General features: G+C 38.8%; 1 protein-coding gene across 4 annotated transcripts in view; it reads left to right on the top strand.

Annotated features, from left to right (window-relative positions):
• Positions 1 to 16,672, top strand: part of UNC13C (unc-13 homolog C) — a 503,072-nt gene that overhangs the window by 440,706 nt on the left and 45,694 nt on the right. For all 4 annotated transcript variants that reach the window (XM_045582381.1, XM_036441424.2, XM_036441415.2 and 1 more), the window contains one exon: positions 3,413 to 3,493. In XM_045582381.1, the coding sequence (XP_045438337.1) occupies positions 3,413 to 3,493 (81 nt within the window). The remainder of the gene's footprint in view (positions 1 to 3,412; positions 3,494 to 16,672) is intronic.

Here is a 16,672-nt window from a genome sequence, read left to right as displayed (position 1 = left end):
ATGAAGGTGAAACAGCATAGTGTGTCATTACAAAAGAAATGGCCCTGGCCATGCTTCTAGCATCTGTGTGATATCAGGAAACATACTCCATCTCCCCAAGTTTCAGTTTCCTGAATGGATCATTATATCAGCTAGAAGTGTTTCAATTTCAGGTGATGAAAAGCCAGAGTAACATAAGCAAAGAAGTATTTTATTTTTACATGAAACTTTATAGTCCTGGGATAACTCTGTTTTCTGTCACTGCTTGATTAAGAACTCAAACGATGTTATAGAATTCAGTTACTACCTCTCAGCTGCTCTTTCCTTATGTGATTTATTGCTGTAACATACCTCCCTTCCTATTTGTACAATAGCTATCTATGCTCAGTATCTAATGTCTTTGAACTTGAAATCTTGTAGAGAATATCCACCTTGGTGCAAGGAATTTCAGCAAAGTCCACTGGCACATCAACAGCTCTGATGGAGTGTTATCACCATTCCCAAGCCAACCACTGTGGCCTGGGGAATGACATATGCCATTTGCCTTAACTCATATAGGCACTCCTGACTGCAGTCAGGCCTATTCAAATCTTACCAGAGGCCCAGTGCACAAAATTCATGCATGGAAATGGAGTGGGGGGGCGCGCGCTCAGCCCAGCCTACACCCTCTCCATCCCAGGACCCATTGGGGGATATCTGCCAGTTTAGGTCCGGTCCCTCAGGCCCTCCCCTGCTGGCCTGGTCTCCCCTAACTGCTCTCCCCTGCCAGCCTGGTTGCCCCTAGCCACCTCTACCTTGGCCCCTGCCACTGTCGCTTTGTCTGGAAGAACGTCCAGAAGATGTCTGATCTAATTAGTATATTACCCTTTTATTAGTATAGATAAGCTCTGAGTGAGATGGAGACTGGCTCTCAGAGTATACATGCATGCTAGGTGAGAAAAATCAGAGACATGTTTAGTTAGGTCCCTTTGGAGCACCCAAATTTTATCAATTCAATTAATTCTCTTTTGTATGTAATAAACTAATAACAAATAATGAATAAAATATCCAAAAAGGTTTAGTGAATCAACATTGTAATAATCTGAAGGACTAAAAATAGAATCTTGGTATCCTGAGGTGATGGAAAAATAACTTAGTTCTGTATCATATTTTTGCTGATCCTTGCTTTTTTAGTTTTTAAATGATTAGTCGATTTAGTTATTACTTAAATTACAAAGCAATAAATCCTCTATAACTATTTAGAAAAACTTAAAATTCTAGCCATAAAAAAGAACTTGAAAATTTACAAAGCTATTTTCCTTTATGTCACTAGAATATTACTACTAATTTTTTTTTAACCTTTGGGCCTTTACATTGTTTGTATATTAGTTTGAAGGGCAGATTTGATTTACTGGAAAAGTACTATTTAAAATAATTGTACTGATGGATAAATTTAGAAATCCTATATAGAAATATTAACAAAAATTAAGCTTACTTAAAAGAACACAGGACCAAAGAAAATAGAATAATGAAGGAACTAACATTTTGAATGGATTCATAAAACAAGTATTTATTCAGCAGTTAGATATATATTTATTACCTCCTATTTCTGGAACTTCATAATGTATGGATATTATGTATACCCAACTTTTGACTATTTAACAGGATCAGATTTGCCATAATTTTTGAATGAATACATCGTATAGACAAGTGGTAATATAAAATCAAACCAATGAAGAAAAATTCATCTTAGACTATGGGTTTATCATAAGCAAGCATAACTCATTGGAAAATAACTCTTTGGACAGTCTCTAGTCTCTTATTTGGATGAAGTATTGTTAAATCCCAGAAAAAAAAATTTCTAGCAAGAATTATGGTTTTCTACAGCACCACATATATTATTGATGAACATCTATTAAACAATTTGAATACATTATAAAGCTAGTCACAACTGATGAAGCCAGAGATTTAATATTAAATATTTGTGTTTACTTGCCTATCCTAAAGCATTCCTCTCTATAATTCAGCAAACATTTTTTATTACTCTTTCAGTCTCAATGGCTATTTAATATTTATGTTTAAAAATACTAAATGGACATATATGTTTGAATTGAAATCCCTATATCAGAAAGATGCAGTGTGATGCAGACATGTATGCCATAGGTCCTTGCATGATTCTGTTTAAGCATGTTGAACTTTACAAGATAAGGTGAGAGGAGTGCAATTCAGTTCCAAAAATATATTGAATGCCTTGCCAGTGATGATTGCCAAGATAGATATTGAAAGGCTGCAGAAATAAGACACAGAAACCACCTTCAGGAAGTCGTGGCATCTGCTAACAACATAAGGCCTAGAACAGAGTGATGAGCCACTAGTTGTGATGGCACATTTGTGAATTGAACAGAGTTAATGAACTGGTTATTTTATAACCATTCCTGGCTAAGGTGGCAAATGATGGTCTAAATAAAGCTCAGGCTCCATTTGCCAAGTAACACATGCTGATGTGGAGCTGTGCCCCATAGAAAAAGAGACACCTTTTATTGCTGACCAAAGGCACTGACCCATGAATCAAGCCATGCATTCCCGAAGCTGTGTACACCCATAAGGCCATTTCCTCTAAGTCATACAAAGGCACCTGTGGAAACTAGAATTTAAGTTCCAGGGGAGCAAAAATCTTTCTTTATTCAACAGTATGTCTCAATCATCTGGACCAGTACTGGCACATAGTGAGCAATCAATAAATATTTGTTGGATTTTATTGATTAGATTAGAATAGTGGCAGCCTGAGGGAGATTGTATCATTTGTGAATTCAGTAGTTTTAACATCTTTCTCTTAGACAAATTTCTATTTCTATTGTTGTCTTCAATTTTCTATCATCATTTCCCTACAGAAGTTTTGACTAATAGGTTGAGATAGTCCACATTGAACAATGAGAAAACACCACTGTAAAATATGGAAATCAGTTCTAAAATATTGAAAAATTATTTTGAAATGTTGAAAATATCTAATCCCAAAGTAAGTTAACCTTTTCCTAGTAATGACTAAGCAATAAGGGGCTCTAAGAAAGAGAATACATTGGAAGCATGATGCGTAGTCTTTGTCAGTAGTAATCAAGAGTCTAAAATTCACCTCTTAAGTCTTTTCCATAATTGACTTGCTTTAGTCTTAAAGACATAAAGCAAGGAATTAAGGTGAAAAAGCTTTGAATCACACTTTTAAGGTTTCTCTCTTTTGTTTTAACATTAACTTGTAAGTGGGGGGAAAAACACACAAATGAATCAAAGTACTATTCTTTAAGTAAATACTTAGTATTTCTTCTTATCAAGTGTTGATAAGAAGAAAATATTTCAAATAAAAACGTTTTCATATGGAGATTATGCAGATTTTGTTTGAAAATAGTTGTTAAGATAATGAAGTGGTTATTTTATAAGCCATTATTAACCTGTTTAACAGGAGCACATGATTCGAGAAGATGCCAAGGGTCTGACGCTAAGACAGTGCACCATAATGGAGGTGGTCCTGGCTACCATCAAGGTAAGGTTACAGTGCCTCTGGATATGCATCCAGAATCCCCCATGTGCCCTCAGCGAAAGGCACCCCAGATGCATCTCTGTAGAACTGTGCCATCCATGGACAGTTGTATAGAACATTCCTGAAGTGTGCCCAGTTATCCCATATCACCTTATTACATCCATATTACTCCCTTTTTATTTGCCTCCTTTGTCTAGCCCTAAAAAATGTGTGTGAAACCTATCTTGTAACATGTTTCCAAAGAAAGATACGGACTATCTGCAAAGCCCAGTTACACAGATGCCTCATGGGATTTGAGGCTAACCGAATTTCTTTTTATGTGTTCTATACTTGTTGAAATGGTTTTAAAAGATCAATCTCCTCTCTCTTAGCGCAATAATTTAATTTTCTGCTCAGAACTCAAAGGCATTGTGCTATGTGCATCAATTTTCCATAGCCAAAGGTCGATCAAAAGTGGTAGTGTCTGCTAAATGTGGAAAGATCTCAAAATTTAACTTAGAATTTCTTTGTTTTATATGTTTATGTACATGAATGTTGTACATACATGTGTAAGTTTGTCAAAGTGAGAAATCAATTTATCTCCTAAATTTAAACTGTGCCCAATGTCCCCTCGCATCACTGCAGGAAGCATCTATTATTCAGGATGTGTGAACAGTGCAGCAAAAAGTGTCAGCTACCAGGAGCTGTTTGCAAAGCACAGAATAGTCTCACTGGATAGAAACAGACTCTATAATTCATTAGAACAGAGTTCTAGCTGTCTAACAATTGGACACCTTCACAAAACTACCACCTCATGGCTTTTGTTTTGCAGGATCAGCATTCAATAAGAGGCCATCTTTTACTTCTATAATGTAAAAACCTGCAAAATGAAATCGTGAGGTGAAAGCTTTGTAACACCTAGTGGAAGCTGGGGAGTGAGAATTTAGGCTGTGATATTACAGAAATAGAGTTTCTAAAGAAACAGCAAGAATATTGTCTAGAAGCATGGAAATATTACAAAATAATTTTCAAAGGAAATGGAAAAATGTGAATAAGAACCTTTGGAAATATAAGAAATGGAAAACTGTGAATAAGAGTGATAGCAGGGCTAAGAGCTATACATAGGAAAATGCCAGTAGAGAAAAAAAAAAGAAAAAAAGAACTCTGCAGTGCACCATGAAGAGGGGAAGAAAAACATAAAATTTATAGAATCTAAATCCAGCCCTTTTTAGATTTTTTAATGTCAATGTATGACTTCAAATTAAGAGAGAAAAGAAAATGTGTTCTGTGAAAAGAAGGACTGGCATTCATTAACAGACATGACTCCAGCCCACACCCTAATATTTCTTTAATTCTTTGCAGTCAGGACACTTGACCAACACCTATAGGCTGAACTCTGCCCAAACTCTGTGACATCTTTGACCCCTAGAAATCTACATCTTGACAACTCAACTACCATAACGCTGGTGGTCTTGGTCCAGCATCTAGAAGAGTTCAGGAACCTGGAGAAGGGGCTATGCATAAATTAAATAAGAGTCCAGAGATGAAAGATAATTTTGAAAGGCATTATAGAGAGCCAGAGGAGCTTAGCTAAAGAAACTAAGTTCTCCTTGTCTCAGGATCTCTGGCTTTCTATTAACACAAATTTTCCTAAGGCAATATAGAGATATACAAATCAAAAGGTAGGGTTTTGTACAGAATACATTGTCAGATTGGGGAATTTGCTTAAGGTTGGTCAGGTGTTTAGACAGTAGGAGGCAATAATATGTAGATTAAGATCCCCTGAGCTATCTGGCAGCAAGCAATCGATTTATGCATCCTTTTCAGGTTTGGGAAAATGCCTCTAGCCATTTCCAACAGGCAATAACATATGTGACTCAGCCCTTGTTGAGTCCCCAAGTTCCATCAACCTCTTGATGAAACTCTTGCAATGATGACATTCTGGAATTGGCTTCTGACACTAACCCATTTTCCTGTCTTTGTCACCTGTGATGATCTTTTAATTCAGCCTCAGCCACCAAATACTTGCCTTGCTCTTTTGGACTTATCTCATATACAAGATTGAATAAAAGGGTCTGTGTTATTATCTTGTTACTTTAGGACTGGAGTCTGACCCTGGTACTCCTGAGCCTCAGAGGCTGAGGTCTTATCTCCAGTCCTCCTGTTTCCACCTTCTTTGATGCCGCCTCTTTCTCGGAGTTCACCATGCTAGGGTTGCTTTCAATGGCCCTGTCATCTGTTAGCCAAAGCTAAGACTCCCTTTATCTTGTCTGCAGCTGATATTTGCACCTGCTGGCTACCATAGCAAGTACTATTTCTCATGTTGACTATTAAGGAACTCAGGAGAAAGAAAAAATACTACCCAATATTTAAAATAATTGTAACCCCAATGTCTGCCTGGAGCTTAGCAAGAGGAATACCATAAAGCAAGCAGGGACCTCAGGAGGAAGATGTTCTTAGAAGCAGACTAACACCCAAAGGCTGCCAAAGAAATGAATCTTATTTCTCTGCAGCTCAATTTAAGCAAATAAGCTGGGAATAGAAAAAAAGGAGGAGAATGCTATGGAATTTGTAGAATGTACATTGAAATCGTGTTTTTAATTTTTTTCAAATATCTTTCAGATTCACCTTTCCTGGTCTTTATAAATATCCTGGGTGGTAGATAGATCAAGATTAATGACTCACGTTTTATAGATGAGAAAACAGAGGCTAAAGGGTTTAAATTATTAGTCTAAGGACACTGATCTGCTAGTAATTGGCAGAGCAGAGAAAAATCTCCAAAACTCTATAGTCACTGTCTTTGCTTCTATGTCACACTATTTCTCTAAATGTTAATGAAGTGTAGATAAAAGGTAGCAAGCCAAAATGGATATTTTTTCAGAGTGATTAATTCTTTTAAAATTCTATTTTAATTATTAAATTATTTTCTAATTATCTAAAATAATTTAAAATATTTCAGCCTCTATGCAAGTATTAATACAAAATACCTTGTTTCCCAGAAAATAAGACATCCTCCGAAAATAAGACCTAATGCATGGAAAGATAAGACATCCCCTGAAAATAAGACCTAGCACAACTTCGGGAGAAAAAATTAATATAAGACACTGTCTTATTTTCATGGAAACAGAGTAATAATTCACTAAAGTAATAAAAATTTTATTTTTAAAATATATTTTTATTGATTGCAGAGAAGAAGGGAGAAGGAGCTAGGGAAATAGAAACATCAGTGATAAGAAAGAATCATTGATTAGCCTCCTGCATACCCCTTACTGGGGATCGAGCCCATAACCTAGGCATGTGCTTTGACCAGAAATCAGAGAAACCCATTTTGGTTCATGGGTCGGTCAACACTCAACCACAAAGCCACAGAGCCTGAGCTGAAATTTTTCTAAGATCAGTCCCATGTAGTTTTAATTATAAGCCAGAATATGGTACAAGTAACAGAAGTTATAATGATATACTGCAGGTAGCATGGTTGGGCTTTGAGACATTCCATTACCTGCCAACACAGCCAAATCAATAGCATTTGAAAATAAAATTAGCAAGATGACAGCTATGAGGCAGACAGCCAACAACTTAATCAATATGTGCAAGCTAATTGACCAGTTGGGAAAACCTAGTTTGAAAAGGTCCTTGTTGAACTTTTACATCTCAGACCACATGTCAGAAGACTCAGGACTGCTGTAGGATTCTCTGAAGTGTGGGTTTCTTTCAAAATAAACAGGAGACATCTTTCCAACAGCAGATACTGGCCCTGCGCATGAATCTCCAGACTTAAGGGAATTCTTAAAACTTGAACATTCCTCAAGTTATTTTATGATGAAGTTTTAAATACTCAGAGAAAAATAAAAAATAAAAGCTGGTTGCTTTTATACAATATTTCTTACCCTTCCAATTCCCCTGGAATACTTATCATTTGGACTTGACAAGACTCTGCAATGTGTGTTGCAGGTGTGGTTGACTTCATGCAGTAGCTATGTAGAGGTTTAACAATAATAAACATGGGAATCTGGGCCCTCTAGGAATCTGCATTTCTTGGCATAAAGAAAAGAATTTAGACTAAATATGAATACCATTCAATAGAGCTTTGGAACTTACTTGCTCATTTAATACTAGATAACACCATTTCTGCTGCTTGGGATTCCAGACAAATATTGGGATATGAGATGTTATGCCTGAGGCTGTTAACCTAATTAAGGTCTTACCCCATCCTGTTACCTGTTTTTCACATGGCAATTTGGTATCCATTTCTCAGCATCTTCCTTTTTATCATTATAAGCATAATTTTTGCATTATTTAAAATCCAGCTGCTTATGGGAAGAATACATGTCTTACCTAGTTTGGAGCATTGTAATTCAAAAATTATTATTTGAAAGTTTACTATATATATCAAGTATGGTGAGCAATGAAGAGGTAGCAAAAGATAAGAGGCTTTGCTCTTGACTTATGAACAAAAACATCTACAATTGATAAAAAGAAATGTAGGAAAAGTGGTTGGGGATGCAGAAAGGGAGATACATTATTTGTGGGTACCTAGGGAAAAGCTCCCTAGAGAAACAGATTTGGAGTTTAGAAGATGAATTGGGGAAAAACAAGGGGAAAGTTGCTGCAGAAAAGCATGAGTGAAATGCAAGAAGGTGTGGGTTAGCCTGAAAAATGTCACTTAGCCTATTGAAGAGGACTAGGTCATGACTGGCTGTATATTATAGGGAATAAGAGAGGAACATTGGCCTGACTGGTTTTATTCAATGGTCTGGGGACTGAAGGGTTGTGGGTTTGACTTCCAGTCAAGGGCACATAGCTAGGTTGCAGGTTTGTTTCGCACCAAAGAAGAAGAAGGTAATGGTGGTGGCGGTGGTGGTAGAGGAGGAGGAGGAAGAAGATGAGGAGGAGAGAGGAGAACAATGGATTGGAGCCAAAATACTAAGGCTTAAACATCCAAGTAAAGAATCTGAACCTCTGATCTGATATGGAAAAAAGGAATCCAATTGTAGTAGAAAATAATTTTGAAATATCTATCAAATAATTTTCTTAAAGTAAACCTCAGCTATTAAAGGCAGGTTATTATTATATCTAAGTTTACAAGATTGCAAGATAAATTGTCTGCCAGAATTTACCAAAATCATGATTCGGGAATTGTAAGGGGAAATAAATGATGATGGGAAATCACTACCAAAATAATATATGTAATGAAAAAGTAAATTCTTCCTGCAAATTTGTGAAGAAACATTAGCATGTTCCCTTCTGTCAGTAAAAATTGACTGTGAGAGATCTTCAAATATGTGACAAACATGAAGAGTTGAAGAATTTAGAAAGGTTTTAATTGGGATTATAAAGGGAATGTCTTGCAAAGCATGCAGGCAATATTTATCTTGATTTTTTTTTTTTTTTAGCAGTACTATTTTTTACCCTCACAAATTACAATCAGGTTGAAGTGCTTTAGTTTTTTGCAGTTTCATGCAGAACACACAAAACGGAAAATATCTCTAGATATTTATCAAGAAAAGGGAAATGATACTTTATTCATTGCTCTTTTCATTCGGATAAATAACAGTGCTCCTCACCAGGCCCCCTTACATCCGTGAAGTCAACATATTACTGTGAAGGATGGAAGCCTTTACAATATCAGAAAATGAATATAAATAAAATGTTGATAAAATATTTGAAACTATGTGGGCAATTAGAGTAGCAGGATGTTGGGTGATTAAGAGAGAGAAACTCGAGTGTGCAAAGTATGCCCTTGCCCATGGAAACGAAAGAGGATTGAAGAGGTTACTGTCCGAAAATTAAATGAGTTACCATATGTAACGTAAGTAAAAACAGTTCCTGTCATAGAAAGCTCTTTAAATGTAGCTACCACGTTGCCTGGAAATGGGCTATTTTGGAGGAGCCCTGCTCTGTTGCTAACCTGATAGAGCCCACGTACAACTTTCCCCCTTTCTTAATAAACCTTTCGTTCTCTCTCAGGGAAGCTGCCTATTAAATCTGATTCTTTGCCTCAAGCAATAGCTCAAGTCCTCAAGGCCTTGTGCTCTGGCCTTTGGCTTCCTGGGAACACAGTATTTTCTGAGACTTCCCTTTGGGAAGCAGGGCTGTTCCTTCTCTCAAGGAGTTTTTATTCTGGATTTAAAGATGAAAAGGGCACATTAAAATTTAAATAATGGTGTGTGTTAATTTACAAGGCAACGGTGTAAGAGGTAGAACAGGGTGATACAGATGCTAACAGAGGGGCACAGATTAAAAAGTGGTAAGGAGGCCAGCTGGCATGGTGCAGTGGTTGAGCATTGATCTATGAGCCAGGAGGTCACGGTTCAATTCCCGGTCGGGGCACATGGCCAGGATGCGGTCTTGATCCTCAGTGTGAGGCGTGTAGGAGGCAACCAATTCATTATTCTCATCATTGATGTTTCTATCTCTCTTTTTTCTCCCTTCCTCTCTGAAATCAATAAGAATATATGTGGGTTTAAAAAGAAAAAGTGGTAAGGATGTAGAGGAATAAGCCACTACTATGAATTCAAGGGATTGGGAAAAGCTGAAGGAGTGGTCTTGATGGATGGAAGGGAGCCCCAGGCGAGATGGGCAAGACATCAGAGAGAGAACGGTGGAGAAAGACTCCTGACTTGAATATAATCAGGGAGAAAGGATTTCACCACAGCAAGCACAGGGCTAGGATTCAGTGACCAGACCACTCTCCTCGCCGGACTGGATGTAACTGAACATTTGTACAATAAAAATAGTGTAAAATGAGGTTTGGGTTGAAAGTGCAGAGGTCCTTTTGCACCCCCAGTGGATTCTATAAATGAGGAGCCATTGGCATTTTTGAAAATATACGGCATGCCAGAAGGACCATTTCAGCAATGGAAATTTTACAGGAATGTGCAAACTAGATTGAATGATTCAAGATTTTGGTCACAGAAGTCAATTACACTTATTTAGTGCATAAGATGGGATGAGTGAGGGCTATCTCCAGGGTGGTGGAAAGTAAAGATGAACAGGAGTGGCACCGGAAAGGGACGTCACTGGAACTTGGATCTGAAGTTGAGGCAAGAGAAAGAGAGGAGCCCAGTGTGACACCGAGGTATCAGGCCAGTGGGAAGCATGGCTCCACTGAGAAGAATGGCAGCATAGGCAGGAGGCTCGTTTTCTTCTCCTCACACTGGAGTTAGATATGGCAGCAGAAACATTAAAATAAGTGCCCAGTGGACTGCTAGAGGCAGGGATTGGTGCTTAGGAAACAGAGCAGGGCTACAGTTTGGGGAGTTGTTCTACCAATTAAGTTTCTATTTTCTTACAAATAGAAAGATCTTTACAGTTCACAAAGCAGTTGCAGTAATTAATTTCATCTCTACCACACTACACTCAGGAATGGAGGCTATTTTTATTCCCATTCTAGAAATAAAGGAACTGATAATCTGTGAGGTTAAATAACCTATGCAAAAATCACATTGTGCAGAGGAAAGATGAAGAATTACATCTTAAAATATAGGGCAGAGAGTCAAAGAAATGAAGAGGATTCTAAACTCTTAGAATTGGATTATTAATTCAACATACAGAGAGATGTGTCTGCAGTGTTGGTCCGTGGCCTACTGGCCACCACTTAAAAGCCAGTAACGGGACCTCACTAACTCATAAGCAACAGCTCCAATTTTAAGATGCACTTATTGTGACAAAGGTTGTCATACTGAACCAAAAATCTGCTTCCCAGATACTTGTAGCTACGCATTGGTCCTTCTTCAGTCCTTTGAATAATTCCACTCCTTTTTGTATAGGATAGCCCTTCAGTCAAAGAATAAAACGATCATGCTCCCTGACACTGTTACAGCCAGATATTAAATAGCATGTTCCTTCACCTTATAAAACCCTGCTCATCTACTTTGGATGCCCTTCAGTTTTTTATATTTTTCATTTAAAGAAATGAAGCCTAGGAATAACTCTAATATCCTAGTTCTCTTCTAACCAGAAGAGAATGTTGTTGCTCTCACACACCCTTTGTCTTGACCTGATTGCCTCTATGAATGCATAAGATTTAATAAGCTTTGAGAGATGCCCTATCACTTGCTAAATCATGTTGAAGTTGATAGCAAATAAAGCTTTATGGCTCATTTAAATTTTACTGACGTTAAGCTAAGCCATCCCTATCCTTTACTTTGCGGAAAACATTGTATCATAAATAAAGGGGTTTTTTATTCCTCTCTGTCAGCTGATCCTATAAATGTTGACCCACCATTTCAGTCTGCCAAGACCTATCCAAAGCCAGATTCTGTCCTCCAACATAATAACTTTGAGCTTTGGCTCAAGTACACACTTGAAAAACATGCTTTCTGTCTTTGTCTGTCTATGTCTATGGTGAAAATACCAGCCAGGGTGGGGCCAAAGGTAGGGAGAAGGTCACCCAGCTAACATCCTTTTCCTTCACAGCACTGAACAGCCACCCTCTTCATGGTCCTCTCGCTGCTTGAGAATTCCTTTCTTGAATGAGGAGGAAATTGGTTGCCCCAATGTGTTGTTTTGCCAGTTATTTTCTGCTAATTTGCACCAGCCTAAGCAAAACATCAGAAATGTTCAGGGATTTTGCAGGTTTCAGAGGAACAACAAGAAACTGAGTCATATTTTTCTTGTTTAGAACTAATGGAGATAATCCACTTTCCATGTGCATAATGGAAACATTGAGAAGGCTTCCAAACCCTGCATTCACAAATTCCCTCTGGGACATAGTTCCCCTCCAAAATACTTACTATAATGAATGGGGAGCAGCTCAGCTTGCACTGAGCTGTGGACAGTGGATTTTAATAGCTAAGACATCCACTCCTACTATTAGCCTCACATTCATATCCTTCAAACTCAAGCCTCAGCAAAATACAGAGTCTACTCTCCTGCTCCTTCAGGGCTCTTGCAAAGACTCAAAACTGGACGTGAAATCTCTGAATAACAAAGTGTACACTATGTCTGATCACCTTTCTGTTGATTATCTGTGCAAGTAAGATAAAAAGACCTGTGCTCAGAACATCATGCTGAGTGAAATAAGCCAGTCAATGAAAGAGAAACACCACATGACCTCACTCATTTATGGATAATAAAGAACATTATAAACTAATAAACAAAAAGATAGATATAGAGACAATAAAGCAACAAGCAGACTGTCAAATTACAGCAGGGAGGGGAGGGAGATCTGGGGGAGATAAGAGATCAACCAACCAAAGGACACAAAACTCTGGGGAGGGTGGGTATGTTTGGGAGGGGGGGCAATGGTAAAATATGTACACAGATAATAATATAATAATAAAAAAAGACCTGTGCTCTTAGGAGACAAGGCCCAGGTTCTGAACACTGTAATAGGCTTCCCATAAAGTGGCATTTAATCAAGGTTTCTTTTGCATAAACCTAGAAGTCACTTCCTTTGCTCTTTGAGTAAGGAGCCTGTAGCATGTGTTCTTTGTCTGTATTCACTAAATGGAGACTTTCACTCACAGCACCTTACTTTCTTGTTTTCTCCTCTAACTTTGCTACTTTCTGTCCTGGTTGTGTTCTTGCAACATCTCCTATTATATAATGCACCCAAAATACAAAGGCATCATTTCTTCCCTTACAAATCTTCTGATCACTTACTATTCTGCTAGAGCCTCTAGCAGAAGGCAGTTCAGTGTCATAACTGAAAAATTCTAGGGAGACCCTTAGGTGTTCCTCAGAAACACACACATCCCTTATTTACATTTCATTAATAGTCCCCCATGTCCCAGAGACCTACAAAATAATGCCTTCCTAGCTAAAACTTGTCTTCTTATAAAATTATCGATACTAGAGGCCCAGTGCACGAAATTTATGCACGTGGGTGAGGGGAGTCTCTCAGCCCAGCCTGCACCCTTTGGCAATCCAGAACCCCTCGTGGAACATCTAAATGCTGGTTTAGGCCTGATCCCTGCAATTGGACATCTAGCAGTTGGACATCCCCCTCTCACAATCAGGAAACACTCACTCCTGCCTGCTTGCCCCTAAGCATACTCCTGCCTGCCTGCTCGACCCTAACCCCTCGCCTGCCTGCCTGCTCACTCTTACTGCTTGGTTCGCCACTGTGGGAGCCCACTGACCACGAGTGGGCAGCTCCTGTATTGAGCATTTGCCCCCTGGTGGTCAGTGTGAGTCATAGCAACCATTATTTCAGTCCTTCCATCATAAAGATTGCTTAGGCTTTTATATGTAGACTATAGGCCCAATGCATGAAATTCATGCATGGGGAAGGGGTCCCCCTCAGCTCAGCCTGCACTCTCTCTAATCTGGGACCCCTCAGGACCTCTGGCTCCTAACCACTCACCTGCCTGCAAGCCTGATCCCCCTAACTGCTCTCCCTGGCTGGCCTAGTCCTCCTAATTGCTCTCCACTGCCTGCCTGATTGCCTCTAACCTCCTCTGCCTTGCCCCCCGCCAACATGGCTTTGTCACAAAGAATGTCCGGAAGGACATCTGTAAGGTAGTCCAGAAGATGTTCAGCCTAATTAGCATATTATCCTTTTATTGTATTAGTATAAATGCCACTTTGTCCTAAAAATGCAGGTTGTTCCCAGGTTTTCCTATTGTGGAAGGGGAGCCTGCGGTAACATTCTGGATTCTGACCAGGGCTTATGCACTTTTGCTTTATCTCAGCAGATATGATTCCTAGAAGAAGACTCTTGGATGTACCTTGAACATTTCTATCAAATTTGCCAAATCATCCTCCAAAAATGTTGAACCACTTTATTTTTTTTCAATATATTTTATTGATTTTTTACAGAGAGGAAGGGAGAGGGGTAGAGAGCTAGAAACATAGATGAGAGAAAAACATCAACCAGCTTCCTCTTACACACCCCCCACCGGGGATGTGCCTGCAACCAATGTACTTGCCCTTGACCGGAATCAAACCTGGGACATTTCAGTCCGCAGGCCGACGCTCTATCCACTGAGCCAAACTGGTTTCAGCTGTTGAGCCACTTTAAACTCCTATCAGCAATCATGTGTGTACCCTCTGTCCCACTTTAATTCCAATATCATTGATTTCTCCCTAGAAGCTTCCCTCCCATCAGCCAAGACTGCTTGGTACTTGAGCCAACCTCATTGTTCAGCTAAGGAACTGGTTTCCTGAGATAGAATCATGGAGGAGGAAAAATAGTTTTCCTCTACCTTTCCGAGATCTTAGTGGAGGCCCTTGTGGTGAAAGACAGATCACTAAGAGAAAAACAAAAGTTCATTAACATGTGTACCTTGTGTATATGTGGGAGACCCAGGGAAAAATGAGTAACAACCCAAGGTGGCTTAGAATTCAGATTTAAACACCTTCTTCCTAGGGAAAGGGGATGGGAGATGTAGGCCTGTTAGAGGAGAGTAGATGGTTTTTAGGAAAGATGAATGGGGATGAAGGGAAATAGTTTGTAACAAAGTTTGGGTGTAATGTCAACTTCTACTCTCCTGCCCTGTGAAAGGAGTCAGTCTTCTTTGCCTGATGACACTTCTCCCATCAAGGGGACCTATGACATTTAAGCACCTTTAGGGGTTCCGATTTTAGGCAGATCCGTGAAATCCTCTGCATGCATTTGCTGTTTTTCAAGCATCTGCAGCTCAAGATCTGCAGCTCAAGATCATCAATATAACACAGCATATGTTGGGGGTGGCATGTTCTCTGACCTTTAGAATAAATCCAACGAAAGCTTGTTTCCTCTCTTAGATGATTTGCCACAGTAGCATTATTCCCTGGAGATGGTATTCCGACCAGACTTTCCTGGGAGTGATCATAACATGAAGACAGGTTAAATTCTTTTTTTTTTTTTTTTTTTTTTAATATATGTTATTGATTTTGTACAGAGAGGAAGGGATAGAGATAGAGAGTTAGAAACATCGATGAGAGAGAGTCATTGATCAGTTGCCTCTTGCACACCCCCTACTGGGGATATGCCCGCAACTAAGGTACATGCCCTTGACAGGAATCGAACCCGGGTCCCTTCAGTCCCCAAGCCGACGCTCTATCCATTGAGCTAAACCGGTCCCGGCAAAGAAGACAGGTTAAATTCTTTAACAAGTATTTACTGAACATATTAAATTCAAATAATTTCTCCAATACCTGCAATGTGTTATTGAAGTCATTTTGGCCTTTTGGTTATATTTTCTACTAGAGGCCCATTGCACAATATTCGTGCAGGAATAGGCCTTCCTTCCCCTGGCTTCACTCCTGGCCCCCCAGGTGCCTGCACATCCTCGCTCCTGGCCAGAGCCCCCCTCATAGCAGTGCCCAACCCCTCCCAGTCACTCAGTGCCTGCATATGCAAATTAACCCACCATCTTTGTTGGGTTAATTTACATACTCACTCCTAATTAGCTGTGTGTGTGTTGTGGAGGTATGGTCAATTTAAATGTTTGTCTACTATTAGGTAAGATTAGATTATAATTCCCTTGAGAACAACCTCTGGCCCTCTTTAGCTTCATATCCTTGATGACCAGCACAAGTTGTGGCTCATGGTATAGCATTAATAAATATTTATTAAGGAACAGAGGGAGAAAAAACAGACAGGAAGGCAGATATTAGAGTGAGCTACAGGCCTATGGCCCTATTCTCACAAATTAGACAGTAAAAATTATGGTCACCCTTATGAATGCTGTCACCCACACTACTTTGCATACACAATTAAAACACAGTTTTTAAAAGAGGGCATAATTGTTATATTCAGGGAATTATAAAACAAGCAAAAATGTTATTTAATTCATCTATTGTTGAGAGAGCCAGTAAGCTCTTACAAGTGGCTCAAAGAAGAATTTCAAGAACCACACATAAAGATAAGCAGTAAGAAAAGCCAAAGGAAATTTACAAATAGAGGTAAAACAGATTTACCCACACAACAATAATCAGTTACACCCTACCAGAAATAATTAATTTCGATATGAACAAAGGTCATTTATATTAGTACCCATTTTCTACATCTTACAGAGTTTTAAGTAGCTTAAAAACAATAGAAAGGAAATAACCCAGATGGGTACACTATGGAGAATACCCACTAATCCTTTTTTTACTATTTTAAAATATTTCACAATCTTTCCTAACAACTTTCATTAGTACCAAGATTTGGCAAAAAAAACACCATTATAGCTATTGCTTATTCTTCTTCTTATATGTCTTTTTTTATATACATATTATCTTCCAGGATTTATGCTTAAGCTTAATAAAACTGGAGCTTATTTGAGAAAC

Source organism: Pipistrellus kuhlii, unplaced genomic scaffold, assembly GCF_014108245.1.
Source record: "Pipistrellus kuhlii isolate mPipKuh1 unplaced genomic scaffold, mPipKuh1.p scaffold_m20_p_1, whole genome shotgun sequence".
NCBI lineage: Eukaryota > Metazoa > Chordata > Mammalia > Chiroptera > Vespertilionidae > Pipistrellus > Pipistrellus kuhlii.
This window is presented reverse-complemented; position numbering and strand designations above follow the sequence as displayed.